General features: G+C 40.6%; 1 protein-coding gene across 3 annotated transcripts in view; it reads left to right on the top strand.

Annotated features, from left to right (window-relative positions):
* The window catches only part of LOC149932264 (roundabout homolog 2-like), a 156,561-nt gene that overhangs the window by 61,030 nt on the left and 69,715 nt on the right, over positions 1-25,816 (top strand). For all 3 annotated transcript variants that reach the window (XM_090156895.1, XM_090156896.1, XM_090156894.1), the window contains exon 2: positions 20,220-20,519. In XM_090156895.1, coding sequence (XP_090013021.1) covers positions 20,220-20,519 — 300 coding nt within the window. The remainder of the gene's footprint in view (positions 1-20,219; positions 20,520-25,816) is intronic.

Raw genomic sequence — 25,816 nt, 5'->3', positions numbered from 1 at the left:
CTTACTCTGTTCTTATATATCACCCGATACATTTTATTCGTGCCAGGTAAATTTAAACATCCCATTACGGATACGTTAAATTAAACCGTAAAAAAATAAGTTTTTTCCTCTCCATTCTTTGGACCCAAACGCAAATTGAAATTTAAAAGAATTTTCCGTTTTTAAACGTATCAATAAAAACCGCAAAAATTGAAAGGGCAGAACCCCAACTTTTACACTTATTTTGGTAAGAAAAGAGTCGATCCATCGGAAGGAGTTGAATAAAACATTTTCTTTCACGTCAGTGTGTACGCAAAAAGAAACTGAGGGAAAAAAAATCGAAAAAATATCCCGAGAAAAAAAAACATTTTCAATTCAAGTTTACGTTCCCACCCAGCCCGGGCCTCATAATATTAATAATACATGGACTCGCAACGATTGGCTTCCTTCGGATTGCATAATTTTTCTCTCCAAAAACCTCTCTTTTTTTCTATTTCCAGTTTCTTATAACCCCCAAAACCAAGGTTACATTTTCAGCAAATCCCTTCACTTTAAAGGAACATTTATTTTGAAACGAGCTAATTTGTCTTTAAAATGAAAAAAAACTTTTTTTTGGGCCATCAATAAATATGACGTAAATTTAACGGTCTTGACGAATTAAGCTATTTTAGGAGATTGTATTTTGAAAAGTTCCCGGGGATTTATTTTATCTCATTTTACTCTTTTATTTTTCTTTCGTAACTAAATCCAATTTGAAAGAAGCGGTTGTCTTGTTAAGCATTTAATATATTTTTTTTCCTTTCGGTAGCGGCGAAGAAAATCCTAAACGCGAAATGAAGCTTGAAAGAAAATAGCGGTTTTTCCTTCATTAGCTCCTCTCTATTTCTCGGCGGATGCTGCCGAACGAGGCTTAACCTATTGGCTGGGTAAAGTCTGTTCCGCTTTCTTCGGCTCTAACTAAATCTTCTGCTAAATGGCGTAGCCAGCGCTTGTCTATGGCCCGATGAAATGGAGGTTTTTTTATATACAGTCGTTTTTCTTAGTGAATGGGAGCTGCTTTCAGTTTTTCTTTTATGGAGCCTTCTAAGACTGAATGTAACGGAAATATATATATATATATATATATATATATATATATATATATATATATAGTGAAAGATACGGTATAGAATTTTTTTATTGCTATCAACTATAAACGGTTTCTTATATATCACACGCGAGTATATATGTAGCTTGCCATTTATCCTGGCTTTATCTTTTTGCTGTAGCAAACCGCTTTCATACAGTAGTCAATTTATCCCGTGTTACACTGAAAATTGCTCTTAATAAATGTGCATAGATATTTTATATTTATACGGTTATCGTATGATATTTGAACTATTGGATCGGTTTTGGCAGTTGATCCAAAATAGTCCAAAACGTATTTGTAGTGTTTCTTATCTCGATCTCCGAATGTTAAATTTTTTTTCACGTTAAATTTATCGGATATTTCAAATTGTTTATTTTTTTGGGTCAATTTTACGGTTGGTCAAAAATAGTCCAAACGTCATTTTAGTTTTAGTTCTTTCTATCTTCAAATATTTATTTATTTCAAATTAAATATAACGGATATTTCTAAATATTTAGTTGTTGGACCATTTGGCAGTTGGTCAAAAATAGTCCCAAATGCCTTTATAGTTTTAGTTCTCTCTATCTTCAAATATTTAATCCTTTCTAATGAAATATAACGGATATTTCTAAATATTTAGTTTTTGGATCAGATGGAAGTTGGTCAAAAATAGTCCAAACCCCCTTTTCAAGTCTTAATTCCAGCCGCCGCATGTCCACAATCAGGGAGACGATTCCTTTCCGAAAATTATGACGTGGTTTCAAAAGAATCCAAATTGATAAAATGTGTTTTTCCCTCTTTTTTCCGAATGAATTACACTCTCTGGTATATTGCGTGGAGACGGAAGAGTCTTATCGCTAATCAAATCAGCGCTTGGACGCCGCTGCGGGAACGGGTGAATCTCCTACACCCACTCCATCTATCGGAATAATGCCGAGGCAAACACATCTAATTAAAATGGCGCGGGGAAGGGAGACTCGCGGACTAAAGATAAGATGGGGAGAGTGGCAGATACCTCCAGTGACACCAGACAATCCCTGGAATAAGAAGGGGATTTTTTACTTGGCAATCGAAACGTTTGGCAGTGGGTTAATCGATTCGCTTCGTGTAGAACTGAGAAAGCCAACTAAGGAAGACGTGTTTGAATAAAAGAAAAGCCAGAATGTCGGATAAATGGTTCATGAAAATCTCCTCGCTGGCTGTCTTTGTAACGGAACAATGTTAATTTAAAAAAAATCGCTCGCTTTAATTGGATTGCTTTTAATTAAAGTACTTGGTTTAATATAATTTAATTTGTATCTCTTTAAAATGTTAGCACGGTACCTTTTTATTTAATTGAGGTTTTCGGTGTATTAGAGAAGGGGTTCCCAATTTTTTTGCTGTGGAACCCTAAATTATCCACCTAATTCTGGCGGAACCCCAACTTATTTTTTTTACTTATCTTAAAAGACTCTTGACACAAACAAAGGTGGCCGCGCTGCGAATTTTCGGAACCCCTGTGACCCTTCCAAGGAACACCTTTTGCGAACCGCGGTATTAGAGGGTAGAAATTGAAAGCAAGATATTTTAACACGCCAAAAAAAAACTGAATTTTTTTGAAACGTAAACATTTTGTCAATAGAGGTCTTTTTGTGGCTGTGTCAAAATGGTAAAATAAAATGTTTTTCCGGTCGGTTTCAGCCACTTGAACATCGAGCGCCCTCTGCGGACGAAAATTGAAAAGGGAGATCTTAAAAAATAACACCCAATGGTGGCGGGTGGTGCCTTTGACGAACATTTGGAACCCCAGACTAAGAAGAAGGAGGAAAATCTTTTTTGCACGCGCGAAAAACGACCCCACCCATCGCCTTTTGGGGGGAGATTCTCGAATTTTTGTTCGACTTGGAAAATGATTGCGGCATATGGTTCGTAACCTTCTTTTAGGCCTACTCATCAGAGCGTGTCCCTCCGACGACGCGAAAAAGAGAGAATCCTAAAGAGGAAAACATTGTTCCGAGTCCTAGTTGTCTCTCGATGTCGCCAGATAAAAGAAATGGCGACATCGGGGAAGGTCTTGTTTTCTACTTTTTCTATTATAAGAAATCTCTTATTTATTCTGGGCGCCCCTTGATATTTATGGGGGCAGGCTAGGGTGGGAGGGCGTGTGTTTTTACTATCCGATTGTTTTCCGCTAGTGCCGTGTTCGTTCTATGACGGATGAGGCGAGGTACGCCCTCTCGCGGCGCTATTGGCAAACTCTATCTCTCTCCTCTTTGTATACTTAGCGCATTAATGCGAATCGTTTAATCTAAGTCCGTGCCGCTACATCTGGATATTCGTCAAGAGACTGGTCAATTTGTCACCGCGCCGTCGCTAAGCTTCTGTCGTATACCGTTTGTGTTTTCCGAAGTTCGCGACAAGCTTTTATCTTTGGTTCGCGTTAGCTTTATTTGCCGAAGAGATATCACTCAGTCGGATGATATACTGCTGGTAATGATTTCTCCCCTTTCTTAATAACCCGTATCCGTCGACGTCCTTTCGCCCGCCAGCCGACGTCAAGTTGCCAGATCAGATTTGTCTTATTCGGGGGGTGCATTGTGTGCCGCACGCGCGACCTTGATAAATGTTTGAGCACTGGTACATCAATGCTTCGAAGATAATCGTTACGCCTAAAACCTCTCAAAATCGTCAGTTATTATAGTTCAATAATTTAATTAATATCAGCGTTCAGTTTCGATCCTTTAAGCGGAAAAACTATAATTGATTGATAACTCGAAATACGTTGTTGAAATTGCTAAGCTGGATCTAAGAAATGTCTGCAAAGTGCTGGGGAAACTTAACCTCGCTTCTAATCCATCGATAAGTAACGTAATAACTATAAGTATGACACTTGAGTAAAGGTTTTACTAAATCTTTTCTTCACTATCATGTCGTAAAATATTGAAATTCCGACACTCTATATTTTTGTTTGTTGAATTTCAATTTGAAAAAATATAATAACTTATTCTTCTACTAATTTGTCATTTTCGAAGAAGGGTTTAGTAGAAGAAAAATTAATACAAGCTATGGTTATTATGTATAATATAACTTTTAGCTAATTATCAATATTAATATTGTACCATATTTTTCTTATTAATAAAATTTTATTTCTTAAGATATAATTTTGACATCTCTTGATTTGTCAATGACACTAGTCGTTATCATCTATAGACCGACGTATCTTATTTCACGGTGTCATTCGTTACTTGTAAACACCTTGTTGTATAATTTACCACGGTTCTAATACATCCTGGACAGAAATCTGCACATGTTCACCCAATTTCAACCTTTAAATAGAATTACTAATCCTTGTAGTAATTTGTCATTTTCGAAGAAAGGTTTAGTAGAAGAAAAACTAATGGACAAAGCTACAAGCTATGGTTATTATGTAATATATTTTAGCTAATTATCAATATTAATTTTGTATCATATTTTTCTTAATACTCTATAATTTTTACCCATTTTAATTATACACCTTGTTGTATAATTTACCACGGTTCGAATACATCCTGGACAGAAATCAGCACATATTCACCCAATTTCAACCTTTCTTCTAATCCTTAGCTCGAAAGGGAAAATTTCACTTACCTATTTCGGCAAAGTGCGTTAAGAATTTCTGGAACGGGAAAAATGATTTACCGCGTAACGTCACTGTGGTAATATATTCAACGGTGACGTTAGCGCGCGCCTTTTCCCAACTTTAATATTACTTAGCTCGTTTATACCGAGATAACGTCGCGGCATCTTGCACTCCCCAAAATTAATAGGCATCCTGAACACGTGTATCCTGGAAAAAGTATAACAAATGTTCTTTTCCAAACCCGCGTTAAGACTATACCCGTCCGCGTAGTGTCGTAGCAATCTGGCTGGACGTAAAAGAGAAAAAAAGTGATAAGGTGAAAAGGGTTTTATTTATCGCCACCAATTCTTCACTACATCCGCCAGCTTGTATATTTCCAACTGCCGTAAATTTATCTACATTTTTTTTTATTAATGTCATTCCTTATTGGCCGTAAGACTGAATGACGGATATTTACAAGGATTTCTATAGGCCGGTGATATAAATTCCGTAAAGGTAACTTAAGGAGGTGATTGGTTGTCAGACTAATTGGACGTTTATTTGGCACGGACTGGTCGAAGTTTTTTCACCTTCCAGTAAGCGAGGACGCGGGATGACAAGTTGCCAGTTGTCTTTATTTTTTACTCGTGGAAATCCAAAATCCACCTGAACTTGGCCAGAACAGGAATTCTTGTAAGGTTATTTTTTTGCGCGCCAAAATCCAATTGCCTCCGCTTTTACGCCAGATTTTTTTGGCGGAAAAGAATAAAAAAATCTATCAAAGAAGGAAGAAATGGATAGAAATGGTTTGAAACAAGACTCTGAGAAATGTAAGGTGACTTGGCTTTGGGAATTTCTCTTTGGTTGGTTGGCGCGCGTAGGTAACTGTCACTTTGTCTCGGTTGTCTCGGCGAAGAAAGTGGCGAATTTCGGAGCTAGCGTCGCTTTTCTAAAGTTGAAGACGGGCTTTTTTCGCTATACACCTTGGTGAGGATATGTTCGGGGATTTGCCAGTCGCTGCGCCCTGAGAGATTTTCCTTCAAGAAGCGGCGATGGGAAGCTTTTAAAGATTTCCTTTGACGTCTGTTGAGACGAATCCGCGTTACCGTCAGCGGGCTCTATACCGTATAAGGCTGAATTCCAGTCTACCTGTCTCTCAAGATTCCTCTAAAGGTCTTTTAAAGTGAAATGATTTTATCCCGAGATAAGAATGGAATTTGCGCCTTTTCTAACTTTGATACCTTCTCGGGTGCTTCTCCATTACGCCGTACAGGGTGTCCCGTGAAAAGATGATCAGGGGCTAACGGATGAGCTAACAAACTCGCGATGGAAATTACGATAACCTTGAACCAAGTTTTCAAGGTCATTTGCCCATTTCTCTTTAACCGGTTAGATTTAGATATTCGATTATAGTTAAAATGCGATAATGAACTGTTTTATAAGTCCAATCAGCTTATACCTGATAAAAATAGCTTTTGATATTGACTCAAATTACCCTTAAAAAGAATCAAATCAGTTTTTATTTCATTGAGTTTATTGATTTTTGAACTTTTCACTGCATTTGATGGATTATCCGTTATGTAATCTAAATTAAACCTAATGTTAATTAAATTTAATTACAATTTAAAGGGAATATAACCTCAGGTATTTGGTGTGGAACGCCAACGTTTGCAGCTCTGGCCGCTCTTGGCTTTGACTTAAAAATGTTTGACGCCACTGTACAAGGAAATGTTAAAAATTGAAGAGATCTTCCATAAAGATTGCTTTGCAGGTTATATTCCCTTTAATTTTTTTGCTCTTATTTGCTTTGCAATGGAATTATTTTAGCACCAATTATTTGGTCAATTTTTATTCTTCGATTAAAATACATAAGTTTTTAAAAACTTTTTTTAAAAATCATTAAATTTAAATTGAATTGAATGAAATCAGTCCTGATTAGCAACAACTTGTTCCAGTATTACCAATTTCAATAACGAACTCGTTTCTAAATATAGTGTCTTCTGAAAAGAGAACGGCTACTGTCTCTTGTTTCTTGTGGGAAAATAGTTTTGGAGCTTCATTCGCGGTGATATTTTTGGCGTCTTTGGTACCTGTAGATGAAACGCGAGATCGTCTTCGAGCAAAAGCGCCAATTCGAGCTGACGTTTCCGAAAATTTGGGAATTTGAGCCCGAGGCTAAAACTGCGCGAGAGGATGGAGAGAGAGATGGCCTCTTGATTTTCGCGGAGTGTTCCTTCGTTATTACTCATCAGAGGACAAGCGATTCAATCCTTCGTTAGGCAAAAGTAACTCTACAGAGGGCCAGCTCTTAGAATATGGCGCGCTGGCGAAATTTCCAATCGAAACGCCTCGGGTCGGGACGGGTTGAGTACGATCTATTTTAAGTTCGCCAGCACCCCGGGCGCCTCTGATAAATATCCAAATGTTACGGGAGCCTCTTCCTTCCATCGTTCGTCATAAAGGTGCCTTTTCACCCAAATCGAAGCGTATCTTGGAATATAAACTCGAAAGTCCTTAAAAGTTTCGTTTCCAGAACTTGTGATATTTTCAATTCTCTAATATATACGATTTTGCTACGTAAAAGCCTTAAGGCGAGTACTTCCGAATTTGACAATATACGCCGTTATATTAGACATAGTGCAACGTTATTACGGAAAATATTACATCAAAATAGACCCGTGAGATGATAAAATTATTTTTCTGTTCGCTTAAACCTTAAGTAACATAATAACACTAAAAGTATATGACAATTTCTATTGTTTTAATACTAATTTTGTTAGTGGACTTTTTTTCCTCACTGAACCTGTTTCCCAGCTACGACTATGACTTTCAACCGGACTGAGTTGTATATTATCATCTTTGGTAATAGTATATTCCAATTGGCCATATTTAGGGACCAGGGGGCTCTGTGCTGATTTTACCTTGATTACGTAATAACTTTAAAAATCAGTTTAGCTATAGCTTTTTCTAATTGTCATCCTTATCGTTATTATGTTACTTATGATTATACCATAAGTGTATAATATTGTTACATAAGTGTGACACTTCCAATTCTTCACTGCATTACGGGCTTCGTCACAGTTTTGCGCCCGCTTGCTCTCGCATCACACGTGGCCTTTGACCGCGCCTCGCTAGGGGGAGATTTTCTTCTTGTGATGACGTCACTGCGTTACTAGCTCTCAGTAAAATATTCCCCAAAGTTAGAAACTTATGGAACAATATTATAGACTTATGAATATACTCATAGTTATTTTTGGGCAAGCAGACGACGTTGCAGACCGGAATGATAACGTAAAGGACCCTATTAAACTTATGGTCAACAGTGAATTTGTACTAGTTGCAGACGTGGAAAAATTTAAGTCTGTGAAACTTAATGAACCCTCGGCCATCTTGTTTGAAGAATCTCTATTCCCGGGGATTACAACTCGTCACTGGAATATTGAGAGAAGAAGAGGCCTCGTTTATATCTTTTCTATATTTCAAATGCGTTTGATATATTAAAAGCTGGGCCATATTTTTATCTCGATTTGACACCTTAATTACGTGTCTCTCTTTCTGGCCGATGCCGCTGAATGAGATGTCATTCCGTTTTGCGGTTGACTCGGGTCTCATTCGCCGCGACTCGATTCTTTATTCGATTTTAGGGACTGTGTGTCTTTCACTGGCGACGGTCGTGGTTCGCCTCATTCTCTCTCAATCTTCAGCAAATACAGCTCGCGCCAAGAGAGAGCGCTTGATTATATAAATAAAAGGAGAGCTTCCTTCGAGTTCGAAATTCCGAGGCACACACACACACATACCCACACACACACAGACACACCATTAAAGAGGGATAAAGAGATCTTTTGTAGTACCGTTCCTAAATATGCGCATTTTTACAGTGGAATTTTATATAAGCTGTACACGCTGGTAATTACGCGTTGCTTAAGAAATGCGATTTTAATTACGGTATATAGCGTATAGCCTACAGCCTTAAGGTCTAGACGGGATGGCTGCGAATTTTCCGCGATTCTTCTCGAGAATATCGTCAGCTTAGGAAGATAAATTTCCAGGCTGGATGTCAGAATTGGCGGTGAAATTATTTCTTCTTTCTAATCGCATCAGTGTCGTTTAGAAGATAGCTCAATCACTCGATACCGTCGTCTATGGCGCGTGAAAAGGTCGCTCCGGATTTGACCTCTAAGGTCGGCTAAGGTCGCCATTCGTCTTAAGATCCGTGTCTCCCTTCTGCTACGTTAACTCGGGTAGACTGCGCTGATCCAAACCCGATCATCCGTCATCATTAGTAATTCCTCTCCGAGCGAACACCCGCTGAATGGAGCGGCCCGAAAGTGATTCTCAGACTCTCGGGATCCGACCCGAGGGGGGCGCGTACGGTGTAGGCAGATGGGATGACTACGCGTAACAAATTTCGATGTCATCCGTATAAGAAATAGAGAAAAAAACTCCAGAAATGTTCCGTACGTAACGTGGGAAAACATTTTCAATCCGATTATTTGTCATCCTCGTCTCGACTTTTCGAGATATTTATATTCCGGCTTAAAACAAGAAGTTAAACCCGGATGTTGAACCCTTAGACCTAATCCAGCTTAAGGCCCGTAAAATGTATGTTTAACGCCGAGTTACCCTTTTACAGAAATGGCCGTTTATTCGAGACACGGATGTCAAAGTTGTGCCGAGGCTCGTCGCCCGTTGCATTGTTAAATCGCATTAACATATCTCGCATCTTAGTCGTACACTTTATGTTACACGACAGTGTTTAATTAAGCCCGCTCATATTGAAGACGAGCCCCCGTTGTCTCATTATACAAAAACTGGTTCTGCGTACTGCTTGTGGCACTGGGTGAAAACTCGGAACCACTCCTTCTGCGTAGAGTTTGCCAGTTAGTTATCTCCCCACTGGTTGAAGGACTTTTCTCCTGAGTTCTTCGGTTTCCCCTTTTTATAAAAAGAGGTTAACGGTAATAGTTAGTGTAGGGAACTGTTGGATCGAGTGGCAAGAAGGGCTTGCCAACTGCCCTCCTACGCATTGTAACCCGGCCACCTGATTAAGGCATTAAAAGTCGCTGGATGACTTGGGCCTTAGATGGTGCCTAGCTGATTATTATCACAAAAAGCGGATATATAAAAATTGTATTTTAAGTAGTAAGTCTAAGAAGTCACAGATATAAAAATGAAATATGGAGTTTTCGCTTTTTGAGGTCGCAATCATCCTGAATTAAATTACTGAAATGACAATAATATGGTTATACTGTAGAGTAGTATTTAATTTATCAGCAACGTAGCATAGTTGTCTGAGATGTCAAGAATCAACTCGTGTTTTCAGAATTTGTTTAGGATGAGTAGTTGTTTCGCTACATTCAAAAAAATAATTTTACTCCCTAATTTCTGGTTATAAATTCTAGCAATGCTCAAAGCTACTAGAGATGAAAAAATTTCCCTAATGATAGACCTTCGAGCTGGTCATAGACATTCGAGCTGGTCATAGACTTTCAAGCTGGTCATAGACTTTCGAACTGGTCATCGACTTTCGAGCTGGCAATAGACCTCGGAGCTTGCCATAGACCTCCGAGCTTGCCATAGAACTCCGAGCTTGCCATAGAACTCCGAGCTTGCCATAGACCCTCGAGCTTGCCATAGACCTCCGAGCTGGCCATAGACCTCCGAGCTTGCCATAGAACTCCGAGCTTGCCATAGACCCTCGAGCTTGCCATAGACCTCCGAGCTGGCCATAGACCTCCGAGCTGGCCATAGACCTCCGAGCTGGCCATAGACCTCCGAGCTGGCCATAGACCTCCGAGCTGGCCATAGACCTCCGAGCTGGCCATAGACCTCCGAGCTGGCCATAGACCTCCGAGCTGGCCATAGACCTCCGAGCTGGCCATAGACCTCCGAGCTGGCCATAGACCTCCGAGCTGGCCATAGACCTCCGAGCTGGCCATAGACCTCCGAGCTGGCCATAGACCTCCGAGCTGGCCATAGACCTCCGAGCTGGCCATAGACCTCCGAGCTGGCCATAGACCTCCGAGCTGGCCATAGACCTCCGAGCTGGCCATAGACCTCCGAGCTGGCCATAGACCTCCGAGCTTGTCATAGACCTGCAAGTCAGAAGCTAATGGTAGGAATAAATAGTAAACTAATCGGCTTACTATAATCACAGAAAAATTGATTTTTACTACCGATTATCTCCAGAAGCTGTTCTTTGGGGGCTATACCAGAACCGATCTATATTAATTGTAGTATTGATAAAAGGGGATGGAAGCCGCTTATACAAAATGTCTCCGAAACTAACGCGTTTTATAAAACGGGCGGTTTCCCCAACCATTATACATATAGTCACCGTGGAGTCGAAGGGAGGTGGTGCTCAATGACCGGGATCTCCCAAATTTATAGCCTTAATTACGGTAAGGGGCATTTTCCCAAAGCGCCGTTACGTCATAAAAGATCGTGGGGGGGGGGGGGGAAACTGGAACCCTACTATGATTGAAATCCTTGGCATCGGTTAAAAATGGGTGCATTTTGTCAGTCGGGGGAGCGAACGGTGACGGCGAAGCACCCTCATTTGGAAGCGTTCTCTAATGAAGTTATAAAAGACAATCGCCTCTCTACCGTATCACACAAAGGAGACCCGTTTTCTATTCGTTTCTCCTTCTGCATCCGACCGGGTATACTTATAATGAAGACATTATTTATCGGGCTGAGCGTTGCCTCTTTGGCGCCTCCCAATTGTCTTCCGCCAAATCGGGAAGGCGCACGTTCAGCCCTTTCATAATTATGAGCCCGCGAGATGGCGTATCGATCGGCCCAGAGCGGCTGAGAGGGGTGAAAGTGGCGCTGGGGCATCCGCCCGGGCGCCCCAAAGATTAGTTAAACGATTGTTATTATTCATTTGTGCAAATGAGAAGATGCTCCGTTCATTCGAGAAAGGCGGAATTATATTCTCCTTGTTCGTATATTCTCGAAACGAAGTTTAGTAATTGATTTGTAAACCTTCGCTCCGTCGATTTTTGCCCCCCCCCCCCCTCGCGTTCATCGTTAATTTATTCCAAGGAATCGGAAAGTTTTGGGCCCGAGCTAACGTCCGAGACTCTTGATTAGGGCGGAGAGGGGATGCATAATTAACTGGCATTAAATAAGTAAATAAGTCTCCTCGATCAATTTTATTTTGCCTCCGGAATCGCTTCAATTTGCCACAATGTCGTCTTGGAAGAAGCGGTCTGCGAAACCCATAAATCGTGTAGGAAATAATGGTATTTTATACCAAACTTTGGCGTCTTAATCGATAGCATTTTTGCAACTTCTTCTTTAATTAACATTTTGACCTATAGAGTAATTTCACTTCGTAGCTTTGGCAGGTTTTTTCTCTATGCGAAAAGACTGAAATCACTGAATAGACGTTTTTGAAACTTATTTTCTTTCACGTAGATTTTAACTTTTAATTTGAATGTTAAAATTAGGAGTTTTCTAAGGTATGAATGAAACGGAAAATAGTCTTTTAGGCAGTAAGGCGTTATTTGAAGGAAAAATGTAGTTACTCTTACTTTACCGTACCTCACGATAGCAGTTTCGTTCAATCACATTGTGGAAATTTTCCAGCTCTATACTTCCGCAACTCTCGTGGGAAAATAATAAAAATTAATCGGCTCTGTGGCCCTTTAATTATATCATTATTATTATAATCATAACGAACTTTTATTGAATTAATTATTAATTTAGAACCACTAAAAATTAGTGACAATTTCCTAGATAAAATTTTATTATTTAATGTTAATTTAAAACGAAATAACGCGTTAAAATGATAAAATTTTTATTTCGCCTTAATTATGCGTATTTCAATTTCGACGTATACGCATTTATATCGCGTACCAGTTATAGGTAATGTCGGAAGTCTGATCCTCGGCGGCGCTTATAAATTTTTAATAAAGACGTATATAGGACTCCGGTGATCGAGGTCGTGAATTGGAAATTCTCGGGAGTAATCCAGGCGGTGCGTAATCGATTATCCCTTTTATACGATAAAGACAGCCTTCGGACTATCTTCGAATATGCCTCTTTAAAAATGTTTCTCTTCCCGTCCGAGGCGTGATAGGTCGACCTACGCTCGAACCATTAACTCCGGCCATTCTCGAGATTGGCGTCTTACGTGTTGATAGTCGGTCCTTTAATAGGCTTCGTAATACCCGTGTAATCTTTTAAAAATCGCGTCTCTACGGTTGGGCCCACGCTTTGCACCTAATGGAAACCGGTAGAGTTTTTTGATCCATCGATGGTAAAGAATACCTCGGGGTGGGGCCAAAAAATTCCTCCAGGGGGCGGAATTAGCGAGACGGGTATGGAAAGTATCCCGAGCGGGAGGGGGGCGTTATTCGGGAGAAAGGGGACCCCGGGACCACACCCAAGGGTCCCATCGCTCTCCGTTCAAACTAACCAACGCCCTAGATCTATCCAACACGTAAGCTACACCGCGTTCCTCCCGATAACCTTTCTCCAAATAACCGAATGGATTAAGCTAACCGACGCGCGCCAACGGAAGAATTTGCGATCGTACTATCCCCGTAATCCACGACATTACCCGCTAGCGTAGACGAAGGCTTAGGTAGTAAACCCCTTCGTGCCTTTGAAGCGATTGCGTTTGTCTACGAAGGAGATGGTTCGCGATCAATGTAACGAGCGGCGAACTCATTATGAATCCGAGGCTTCCGATCTTCTTCGGTTGCGGCCTCAATCGTTTTCCGAAGTTTTTCGTCCCGTTCGATTTCCCCCGCTATCGCCTAGTAATCTCTGACTTAACGAATTTCGGAGGTACCACGTCGATCCCTATATGGTCTTCCATGAAAATAACGCTCCGCCGCCGCGAAAGTGTGAAATTGACGACTGACAAGCGTATCTTTTCCCTTTTTTCCCCGCTGGCCCGTTTCCCATTATTCAACATTGGGAATTTCGTTGGCCGTTCGCGCGCGCAGTACGCTCTGGAATGTTAATGCTTTCGACGCCAGTCGAAACTACTTTGTTTTTGCGTCGCCCTTTTTAATACCGTGAAGCGGCGAAAAGCGTGAATAATTTGCCACGATTGCGGTAATTTCCGAGTAACCACCTTTTTGAATCGTTGATTTTCGTTTTACTACGAGAAACCACCCCACTTTCAATCGGGAAAAAAGATTTTTGTCTTTCGCGTCTTCGGGGTTATAGGTTCCGAAAGCTAACTTCCGCGATGGTGTCTCCCTCTGTGGGATATTTAGGGTGCCACTTTCTTTTGGCTTTTTCGTCCTGGACACACGAAGATTTCGGGGTGAAGCGCTTGTAACTGGCGCGCCACCTAGTAATTTTCGTGAAAACTCTGTTTTTATTCCCGACTCGTCTAATATCAGCGCATCCCCAATACCCGCGCCGCACCAGCTTGTACACAAATCGTAAACAAAGCTCGTGTCTCTTTCGAGAACGGCCCTGCAGTGTTTTGTACGCGTCTATTACACACCGCCCAGAAAAAGAGGCTTTGTTTGGTAATTGCTGTTATTGCACCCGAGAGAAAGAGAAAATGCTATTCGGAGTTTCGCCCGGGGTCGAACCCCTCCTCGTTTGGCTAAGAATTTGAGGTGCCTAGGGTTAAGTACGGGTAGAAACATTTCATTTTATAGAAAAACTAAAAATGTATTTATTTATATTTTGCGATAATGACTATGTGGTTACCAATTCTCCTCACGCTCGGAGATTAAGCTCCTTGAATTCCCTCAACAAATTCAAATCGGTCAGAAATTGTATCTATAAATCCCTATAATTTTCAAAAATTGTCATTAGATAGCTGCTGAAACGCTTATAGGAAATGTACTAAACACCTTAACTTATAGGAAATCTTTTAAAAAAACACGTAGCGTGGCTCTTACTTGATAATAATTATGTAAATATTACCTCTAGGCCTGGGGTTAGCACTTATTTGCCTGGCTCTTGTAAACAGTGTTATGCCATTCTTATTTTTCAAAAAACAACCATATACCAAAATGTTTTACTATTTTAATTTTGAAACACGTTTTTAGTAAATATTGAACCAATATTAAATGTGATAGAATAAAATTGAAGTTTTAAAGTATTTTACTCTTGTTATAAGGGTTTTTATGGGGAAGATGTTCCTATATAATCATATTTTTCAAGAGATTTTTACCTATAAATTATTATATTTTCTGAGTTAAGTTCCTATAATTTAAAAAAAACTAATCGCTTAGAAATAAATTCTTGTAAAAACATTTGACCTTGTAAATTTTTCCTGTACAATTTGGTCACTTGATCTCGAGCCCTTCAGACAGATTCTTATTCGAGCGCTCTAGCCTTTGACCTTTGCCCCGTTAAAGTCCAAAATAACATTGATCTTTCTCTAGTAGCGGATAATTCGCGTAATGAATACGATCGCCGATTATCGTTCTAAGGATGCCAGCTCTCCTCCGCTTGGTTGGCTCCATTGTGAGTAATGAGCTGTTCCGAGTTCCCCAAAGAGGGCGCTGACGTCGGAGCTGCGGAGGAAAGCTCTCCTCAAAGGAACGAGACGAACCCATATATTTTCATCATATATTCGTTATAAGAAGCGGAAGTGCGGGATGTAATGTTTATCGTCGCGAAAGGGCGGAAAAAGCCTATAGCCAAGGCCTAAATATATTTAGAATTTAAGGGAGATACTTGGGTACCCCGTTTAACGAGGAATCAACCGGCGTTAGCGACGGGGGAACGCTTTGTTCGGAACGGAAATTGCGCGTGAAAACGCCGTATCACCGTTCCCCGTTACGTAATTCTTCGAATTCTCCATAGATGTCGCTATAAAGGTTAATAGCGAATTTTAAAGGGAGCTTAAAACGCGCGTCTAGCATCCATTCTTGGCGTGAAACGAATATATACTTACTACTTTATTTTTTTTTTTAAGTTTTCGGGCGAAGAAAGGGAGCTTGTGTCTTAACAAAGGAAAGAGAACGTTGAATGAGCAATGTAAATTACGTCATGTTATTAGACGTTTGGCATTCGAGCGAAGAGAGCCTCCGAATAAAAGGAAGGTCTTTCACGACACTCTCTCCCTCGCCGCTTTTGTATCGCCAAAAAATCCCTCCTTTTTGGCGCTACCATTTCCTAGCGTTCCTCCCTCTGGTGGGAAAATAGGAAAGCTCATTAGTTTGCTTCGTGGTCTATTCATCAAAGCCTGGAGCTGCTCTTCCCGCAAATTCGACTTAATGACTGCGAAAGTAGGGGCTGAGCTTAATTTTTTTAATTATTCACGTTAAAGATCACCCTGCCCACTAGCTACCCCCCTTAAGTTTTATTGTAACAAAGCTACGCTCTTCTCAATACTATTATTTAGTCCGCTCTGCTGTTATGGAATGTATACGTAGTAGGCGGTGTATTGGACTATAATCAAATTACAAATGGACAAAAAAGGACTACACCCATAATGATGATACCCGGAGTGGAATTACCGCCGGACCAGATTCGGATTCCGCCCCCGCCAAAATAGTACCAAAAGACTTTAGAGATGGTAATATCCCCTATTGTTATGTTCTTTCTATAGATATTTCGTTTTGGGGGATTCATTGTCTATGGAGATAATTTTAGACGAAATATAGAGAACAAAGGCCTAGTTCGCATTGGGTAAAATCAGGGAATTATATACTTATACACTTGGAATGTATAAGGAAGACTATGGTGGCCTTGATGAATTTTCATATAAAGGGCGTAGTTTACTGACGAGATTTTTAGCTTGCGCCGTGTTATGTTAAATTCATAGATATATGAAATATTATAGATCCGCAATTCTAAGAGGGACTGATACGGAAGTGACAGCTAGCGTATTTTCTGGATGCGCTACGTTATAGCGCCATTTTTCTACTAAAGGCAAAAAAAATCACTGGACTTCAACTCCACCGCGTTCATTTTCCAAATACTAATTTTGAACACCAATAGGTAGCATTATTACGTAGCGCATCCAAAAAATATTTTCTAAATACTAATTTTGAACACCAATAGATAGCATTATTACGTAGCGCATCCAAAAATTATTTTCTAAATACTAATTTTGAACACCAATAGATAGCATTATTACGTAGCGCATCCAAAAAATATTTTCTAAATACTAATTTTGAACACCAATAGATAGCATTATTACGTAGCGCATCCAAAAATTATTTTCTAAATACTAATTTTGAACACCAATAGATAGCATTATTACGTAGCGCATCCAAAAAATATTTTCTAAATACTAATTTTGAACACCAATAGATAGCATTATTACGTAGCGCATCCAAAAAATATTTTCCAAATACTAATTTTGAACACCAATAGATAGCATTATTACGTAGCGCATCCAAAAAATATTTTCTAAATACTAATTTTGATCACCGATATTCTGCTTGCTGTCTCTTCCGTGTTCTTCCCACGGGTCCGTATATCTGTGGTTAAATAGATACTAAACCTTGTCTTGTATAAGGATACATTTGCACTAAACCTTAAAACCCAGTTTAAGTTTGTTTTGTTTCCAGTTTTGACCCATGCAATTCAGAGAAACTAGCCATGAAAACTGATTTTAACCAAATGTGGTCGTGACTTCAAAATTCACAATACTTAATCAGGGACTTAATTTGCTCTAAATAAGTGATTTTACGCCTAAAAGACTAGTTTCGTGAAGAACATTTTAAATTATCTGACAACTTCAATTACATGTAACGTAGCTTAAGCGCCGCCCATTTCTCCAGGTGTATTAATATGGTAAAACCCATATTTATATTTCGTGTCTTTGTCTACCATTATTCCTTATGGTGAAATACAAAGAACCAAGGCCTAGTTCGCATTGGGTAAAACCCGGTATTGATATATGCATTTTATATTTTCTGTTTCATTTTTAGGGGTTGAAGGTAAACAATTACTCATGGGAATCGATGAAAAGGGTGGTCTGATATTTATAACATTGACTAACAAGCTGGGAAGCGTTAAAGCTGACTACATTTTTTTTAAGAAGAGTCGTGACTATTAGTATGGGGTAGACGTAGGCCTTAGGTTTCGATGGAATGGGGAGAACGCCTTGATGATCCAAAGCACGCGGATATCGAAATGGTTTTTCCTTGTTTTGTGACAGAAATACCGACGCGCTATTAACTTATGTCGCGTATTTCTCTAACTCGACATACGGGTCTCAATTTATCACAGGCTCTCTCAATTGCCATAATCCGTATTCATAAGACGTTTTTGGTAGGCCTAAAGACGAACTGGGAATATTTGCCTAGTCCCTATTTACATAATCGAGTGCCTTGATTACCTAGACCCGCTTACGGTTGATGTTGGCCATCGTATAATTGCCAAAAAGCCGCAACGGTGAGTGTCGACGCAAAAAATATATTAGGCCTAACGGAGATTTTTGCGTCAAGTAAAAAAAATAAGTATTAGGCCTAACGGAGATTTTTGCGTCAAGTAAAAAAATAAGTATTAGGCCTAACGGAGATTTTTGCGTCAAGTAAAAAATAAGTAGAGCTTTCTGATTAACGGTTTTCTAACGAAGCGTTTACCTATTTCCGGAAAGTGACCTCCGAAAAATCTGCCTCCATCGGTTGCAGTATTGTCTTATCCCGGGCAACATTGATGACGCGCTGCTGCGCGAGCAACCCGTCATCAAAGTTGGCCACAGTCTATATTTGGTTACCATGGTAACTATTGAGCTAATTTTTTCGGAGTTCCGACTATAAGTGGGTAAACGCTATTGACTACGCGCGAAGCAGCTACTTCGAATCTATGGTTTATATTATCCTTGGTCTAACGGAATTTTATTTTGCGTCAAGTCAAAAAATGTATTAGGCCTAACGAATATTTCTTTGCGTCAAGTCAAAAAAATGTATTAGGCCTAACGGATAATTCTTTTCGCGTCAAGTCCAAAAATGTATTAGGCCTAACGAATATTTCTTTGCGTCAAGTCCAAAAATGTATTAGGCCTAACAGGGATTTTCTTGCGTCAACACTCGACGTTGCGGTGGCTTTCCCCATTAAAAATCAGCCTTTAGGCTTGATTAGCTTTCTACGCCGTAGATGGCGGAATTTGCGTTACGAAGCTGTTGTTAGTTTCGCATTTTGGGGCTCGTAGATCATGTACATTAGAGGCAGCTTCGTGGGCCATTTACATTAGAGGCACGTTATTTGCTTTTGCAGGTTTGTGAAATATGTACGACGCGTTTATTTTTGAAAGAACAGGGTCGAAGCACTTAGTATCCGCGTCATTCCTTCACCCATCCTCGAGACGCCTCCCTCTCCCGTTTTCTGTTTAGTTTTCAATCGAAGTGACAAGTTAAAGCGCCGAGATGAAAAAGAAAAAAATAAAGGTCTCTGCCGGGAAAAGAAAGAATTATAGCCTAGCGTTTTGCTCGCGCTCAGCCCTATCCTCGGAATCTTTTCGAAAAATCGTTGCCATTCGTTTCCTAACGCCGTAAGCAGGGGCCCGAACGCCTCCACCCGAAGCAGTCTCGCGATTTATCCGTTCCTACTTGTGTGTCGCTACGTATTTAGGAATCACCGAATTTCGTATCCGCGCTTCTCCGACAGGGAGGCGCTTACTTTTTTCTCCCTTTTCCATTTCTCCGGGAGTTATCAGCCTAAAAAGGGGAACGTAAGAGCTACTAGTACAAATAGGCCTACTAAGGTTTTTCTTACGCCGAAGATTAATTTTGTCGATCTTTATCGCGATAAAAAGAAAGCGAGAACCGTTCTGCTCGAAAAGCGACTATAGTGGGCGAATCCAAACACGAAGCATTTTTTTTACACGCTGGCTCCTCCGGGTTCCTCTCGCGTAAGTTGATATCTCGATAGATTTAATTCGAGGAACTTGACGCGACCCGATATCGTGGCGCGTTTATTATACGAGTGAGAAAAATTGCCTCCGATTTGAAACACACCCCTCGTATCGGATGATTTTTTTAGATATACTTGTCACTTTGATGTTTCTCGCGTAAATCTGTCTCGAATACCGCAACTACGGATAAAATCTGGCTACCGCTTCCAACGACCCCTATCCAGCTAGTGTTTTTGAACCTCGTCGAGTAAACTTAGTTTCCCGAGACCGGTTGTTTTTCGTTGGAGGCTTAAAACGGGTGCCTCTATATAAAGCAACGACTCTTTCTTCGAGCTGGAACGCCGACAGGTTGTTTTTCGGAATTAGGGTCATTCTTCTTTGACCTTTATCGTGCCCTTCTGTCACCCATCGTTGCCTCGCGCCCTATTTTTTTGTCGACTTGGTCCTTTTCTATCCGCTCCGAAGCTTCCTACTGTTATTCTTTCTTTTTTCGGCTTTTCTTCCGAGATAAATCGATGGACAACGCGACAAAAAAATCTCTTTATATTGTCAAAAGAACGACGGAAAACTGAGACCTCCTTTCGTCTATGACTAAGTCGCCCCTATTCCGACGTTTCTTCCTCGTGTCTTCCGCGCTTATTCTATAATATTTTATGGTTCCGATGCTGGCTAACTTTTATATTTTATCCCTACATAAGCAAATTGATCTATTACGAGCGTGGCGCTTGAACGATGGTTCTTTTTTCCCGTTTCAGCTCAATTGAAGCAGCCTCGGATTTTGGAGCACCCGACCGATCTGGTAGTTCGGAAGCACGAACCGGCCACTCTGAACTGCAAGGCCGACGGGAAACCGAATCCGACCATCGAATGGTACCACGGCGAGCACGCGGAGAAGGTCCACGACACGCCCAACCGGATGGTCCTCCCCAGCGGATCGCTCTTCTTCCTGCACGTCATCCACACCAAGAGGGAACAGGACACGGGAGTCTACTGGTGCGTCGCTCGCAACGAAGCCGGCAAAGCCAAGAGCCGAAACGCCTCTCTCGAAGTTGCCAGTAAGCGAATTATCTTTCTTCACTGTCGTTCATTTTGCGCGATCGATTGTACGTCTCGGGTTTGCCACTTTGTTAATCTCTACGAAAATTAAGGTGAATTTATGGGGAAATTTTAGAAACTATTCGTAATTTCGGTGAACTGCTCGCGGATTAGACTCGGCTAATCCGTCTTCGCGGGTTGATGGCTCGTGTCTTGGAAAGTTTCGGGCGTCGTTCCGAGGCCTTTCTGTGACCAGGCGCCTTGGCCATTATTCCGGGGAAAACCTGTCCGATCCGAGTCATCCGTCATCGAGAGCCGCAACAGCGCGGGGAGGGATTGGTTTGGAAAAAGGTGAAAGATGGCTGTGCAGGTAAGAGGGATGTTCGAAAACTACGGAGAATGGGGTAGGACAGAGACGGCCCTGGACGCTTACGTGCTCGCGTGTCCAAATTGCGGCCATTTCGCCTCTCCCTCGCCGCCTCTTCGCGCTGATATCAAAAGGGGGTAATGCCCGCGGGAAGGGTAGCCCCCTAGTACACAACACGTTGACCTACTTTGCATAACAACGGCAAAACCTAATGGCGGTCTCATTGGGGGAATTAGATAGGGCGCTACCGGCGGACGTGACGAGCTCCTAATTTCTGCCCCTTTCCTGGCCGCTCATACCCTTTATTGTTTTTATCCCGTCGCTATCTTCGCGCAAGGCCGGACGAACGTCGCTCATTAAGCGGCCCGGGAACCCCTTAACGCGATAGCTTTCGCCAAATTGTCAAAAGTCGCGACTCCTTTGTTTTTGCCAACCCCCGCGAGGTGGCGCCACTCAGTCTCTAACCGCCCCCCGGATGACTAACTCCGTCCAAAGTAGCGGGGTGCGAACCGGTCAATCGGGTCGTTATTTTCGCAGCCAACGAGGAATTAATCCGTTCGACTATGGGATTTTAACACGTGTCCGCTTCCCAGTTAAACTTAATGAAAGTTTAAGCGCGATGTTAAACGCGTTCTCCGCCGTTGTTTACGCTCAGCTTAACTCTTCAGCGTCGTCGGAAGGCCGCGGGCGCCTTGACGCCGCGCAATTTGCTTTAGCCGGGCCACCAACCTCTCCGGAACTATCGAGGAGGACTGATACGCGATATAAATATCGGTTGGGAACGAGTGAGGGGCAGCCGGCGTTACGGGCGCTTTCGCGTCGACGGTGTAAACATTGACACACAATTTTCTAAGGTGTGTTTGCTTTCGGTATACATTAGGACTAATGAAAGGCTGGCGTGCCATTAAGCGAATTCTAGCCCCCTCCGGCCTCCCTACCAATTCCTTTTGGCCCTTAAATTTACACTTTCTTTCTATCTTAACGATTGAGAAAAGTTTGCCATCGATCTTAACGTACTCCGCGAAAAATAGAGACGTGTTAAGTTTAATAATTACGTCAAGGCGGAATCCGAGGCGTGTTTTTTGAGATCGCTACAACTTCCGATCGAAGTTCGCGGTCGAAAATGTTAGATACGTATTGTCAGGCATTCTCGACTCCCAACGGAGACGCTATTACTAAATTGGTTTAACTTAAAACTAGTTACACTCGGTTAACTTGGCACGCGATATCTGCAAACTGGATCGATTGAACTGGCCAGCCGAAAAATCTCGACTCGCGTTATGTTTGCACTCTTTTCGCGACTTAACGGAAAATGGGAAAGTGCTTTCTCAGAGTTTCTGGGGAGACTTTAGAATTTTGATTAACTGATTCCCTGTTTGATGAATATTTTCATAAAAGGAAATGAAAGTTTTTGGGGCCAGTGACTTCGTCAATTTGCTCTTTTTCTTTTAAGCTAGATCTTTTCGCGTGGATTTCTCTTTTATTAACGCGTGGCGTTTCCAACGAAGGGTGACGTTATGAATAAATCGAGTTTTCACACTCTTTGTTTGCTCTCAGAGCGGAAAGTTCCTATTTGACTTTTTCAACCAAGAATTAATAATCGGCTATTGACGCCAAATGCGATATTTCAAGAAACTGTATTTACTTTGCCGGTTTAAAATGAAATTGCGATAGACTTTTTAGGGAATATTTTTTGACGAATTTTATTAGGGTTAGTGGATATTTAGAAAATATAAAGCAACCTTTATTTATTCAATATAACTCTAGAAAGATAATCAACATTTAATTACTGAAATTAATTTTAAACAAGAATGTAATTTTATATACTTGGTTTAGTTTTCCCATGGACCTAGAATCTAACTTACTGTTCCCTATAATTTGACACGGTAGGCGTGGCCTAAATCGGAAGGCTTACTGAGGTACATCAGCCGCTTTGAAGCGCCTCAAGAATTCGGTTCAACTATCACAACGAGAGTCTTAGTCGGGGCTTAGGCGACAGTACGTGCGAGAAAGTTAGGTTAGGCTTAGTTCTTCAAATTTTTTAAGTTTCGAAATAAAATGGATTCCAGGGAATTTGATAAAAATAAACCTCAGCCATACGCGGCTTATTGGTTATTTTTACCTAACACAATCGTTAATTACCATTACTTAAACATTAAAGAAATAAATTTAAAAAATAAAAGGTCTAAAACTTACTAAGCCTCATCATTTAACAGACAACAACGGCGAACTCTCCAGCTTCTATACGAAACTACGTCAGAAATCGACTTCAGCGACGCCAAGTTTATCCACATTGAACTAAAATGAACCGTTATATTCCTATTCCCAGTATAAACGCGTGCTTTTTAAAGCCTGAACAGTGATTCTCCTGAAATTATTGGTCCGTGGTTTTCCCCATCACAAGGAGGAGGGAGGAACTAATGAGATACCGCACTTTAATGGCAGGAATATTTTGGCAGACTTTAAGGTGCATTGGGAGAGATTCTGAAAATCGTTAGCTAGCAACTTTCTATCTGCTGGGTTAGCTAGCGACTTTCAATGCCTTTAAATCAAGTGGACGGGTTACAATGCGTAGGATGGTGATGGCAATAATAAGCTAGGCTAGTGCTCGGAATTGTTTATTCATTATCCACAAATTTTCCGATTTATTTAAAAAACGTTGGTAAAAAGAATATCATTTTAACTTATTTAATTATGTTTTTTACGCAACCAAGCATTTATTTGAATAAAAGTGGCATTTATTTAAATAATTGTTTGTTTTATTTAAATAATAGGCTTATTCACTTTCGATTATTTAAACATTTTACAATTTTTATTCAACAATTGGTTATTTAAATAAATATTATTTAAACATCGCCGAGCTTATTTTATTCATGGATAAAAATTAATCGAATGCCGAGCACTAAGCTAGGCTAATACCCAAGGCACCAAGTCATCAAGTGACTTTTGAAGCCATTAATTCAGGTGGCCGGGTTACATTGCGTAGGAGGATGGTGGTAAGCCGTTCATGCCACGCGAGCCACTAACTATTACCGTTAACCTTAACAAGTTTTTATTGAAGGGGACACCGAAGAGCTCGAGGGAAAACCCCTTAAACAAGTGGGAGATAATTTGTAAACTCAACGTGGAAGGAGTTGTTCCGAGTTTTTACCCAGTGCCACAAATTTGGATCGAACATAGCTCCTCTTGCTGCTAACTATTCCGGTACTCTCCCTAAGGATTACTAAATATATTCGGGTTCAAAACAAGTGTATTTTAATTACTTCGAACCAAGTCACAAGTCGCGTGGACAAGTTATTAAAAGTAATTAATCTATAGATTAATTTTAAACAACTTGGAATAAGTCAATTTTCAAAGGCATCTTAAATCGAATATGTAAATCTTTCGGTCTAGACAAGGTAAGAGACTAATTATTCTTGGTCTCTAAAGACTTTTCGACGGAGATCTCGCTGAATCAGATAAAATCCCGGGCCTTTCTCTTCTTATTATTCTTATCCCGAAATCTCCAGACTGTGTATTTATACAAAAGAGTGTTATAATGAGTGGCCAAAAGAAGTGAAATGGTAGGCGGTTTTCGCCGCGAATGTTTTCCTATTTAAACACTTCTCGAAGACATCGGCTACGTTTATACGGGTCAAGTGGGTTTGTCTTAAAGAGGGCAAGGATGAAAACAAAATTAAGTACGGGATAATAGAGGCAAGGCCCGAGGGGTTTGGACACTTTCTCATGCTTTTCTCCCGTTTTGAAGAAATCGACTTTTTTACTTAAGTCTTCGCTTAAGTTGCAGGCGGCGTGTTTTTCGCCCATACATCATCCTGGATCGGTAAAAGCTTTAAAACATTTCCCGGTCAAAAATTGCCTCTCTCCTTCGAGTCCTCCTTAAGCTTCGGTTTTCTCCCAGCAGGGATACGCCTACTAAAAATTCGCGCCAATTTTCTCCCGCGAGTCAAGTTTTGCCGATATAGATTGACCCTAGCGCCTCTAGCGGCTGATATTAAAAGGCGTTGAAGGATCTTTAAAATTTTCTTATACACTTTTTTTCTCTATTTTTTTTTAATTTAGAATATATTTGAAAGCGGGAATCGGGGTGGAGGGAGCTTAAATGTATCGGCTTAAAAGTGGACACGGTCGCTTATCTAATGGAAAATCGTTAGTGATAGGCAACGTTTTCTCTCGACAGGGGGTCGCTACGAAATTCGTTAGTTTTAGCTTTCAAAAGATTGGCGATATTTTTTTATGGTCTTCGTAGTATAGGGTGCAATTTGATTACCTAAAAATCATCAGTTGAACAAACTTAGGGATGGTGTTTGGGTACGGGTAACCTTGAATGTTAAAGACGGTCACCGTAATGGATGGTATAGAAGGAAATTCTTTTATTAATTTAATTTAGGGCGTAGCGTTTTCCTGGAAGATTTTTAAGTCTAGGCGTAGCTTATATTTTATATTCGCGCTTCTTACGAGTTAATGGCTATAAGGTAAACTTCAACGGGTCAAAGTCTTTCGGGTTACCTCTAAAGTATGTTTAGAGGATGATTTAAACATTCGGCTTAGTTGTTGAATGGAGTTTATGAATATAATTTACGTACGAATCAACTTTGCGAAATCGCAACGATTCGTTACTTGTTAAATATAAAGAGCGCTTAACCATAACACACTCGGTCGCTTTGTTGAAGCTAATAAATTACGTTACGTTTCCATCCGTTTGAACTTTAAAACGGCGCCGTGTTTACGTTAGTGTAGTCGGAATTTGTTCCTCGAAAAGCCTGCTGTAATATTTCTTAGCGCGGCTATTTCTCAAAATGTAGCGACGGATTTTTCCGTATAAAGAAAGCTTATGTATGGAAAGGTGGCCGGAATGGGAACCCATAAATTAAATACATCTTTCCTGCGCTCTTAAGGCTTTCGTGTTTATTATAGCTTCGAAAGCTTTTTCTTTCTCGTTAATCTTTT

The sequence above is a fragment of the Leiobunum rupestre genome, chromosome 8 (assembly GCF_980474605.1).
Source record: "Leiobunum rupestre chromosome 8, qqLeiRupe1.1.hap1, whole genome shotgun sequence".
In the NCBI taxonomy this organism is placed as follows: Eukaryota; Metazoa; Arthropoda; class Arachnida; order Opiliones; family Sclerosomatidae; genus Leiobunum; species Leiobunum rupestre.
This window is presented reverse-complemented; position numbering and strand designations above follow the sequence as displayed.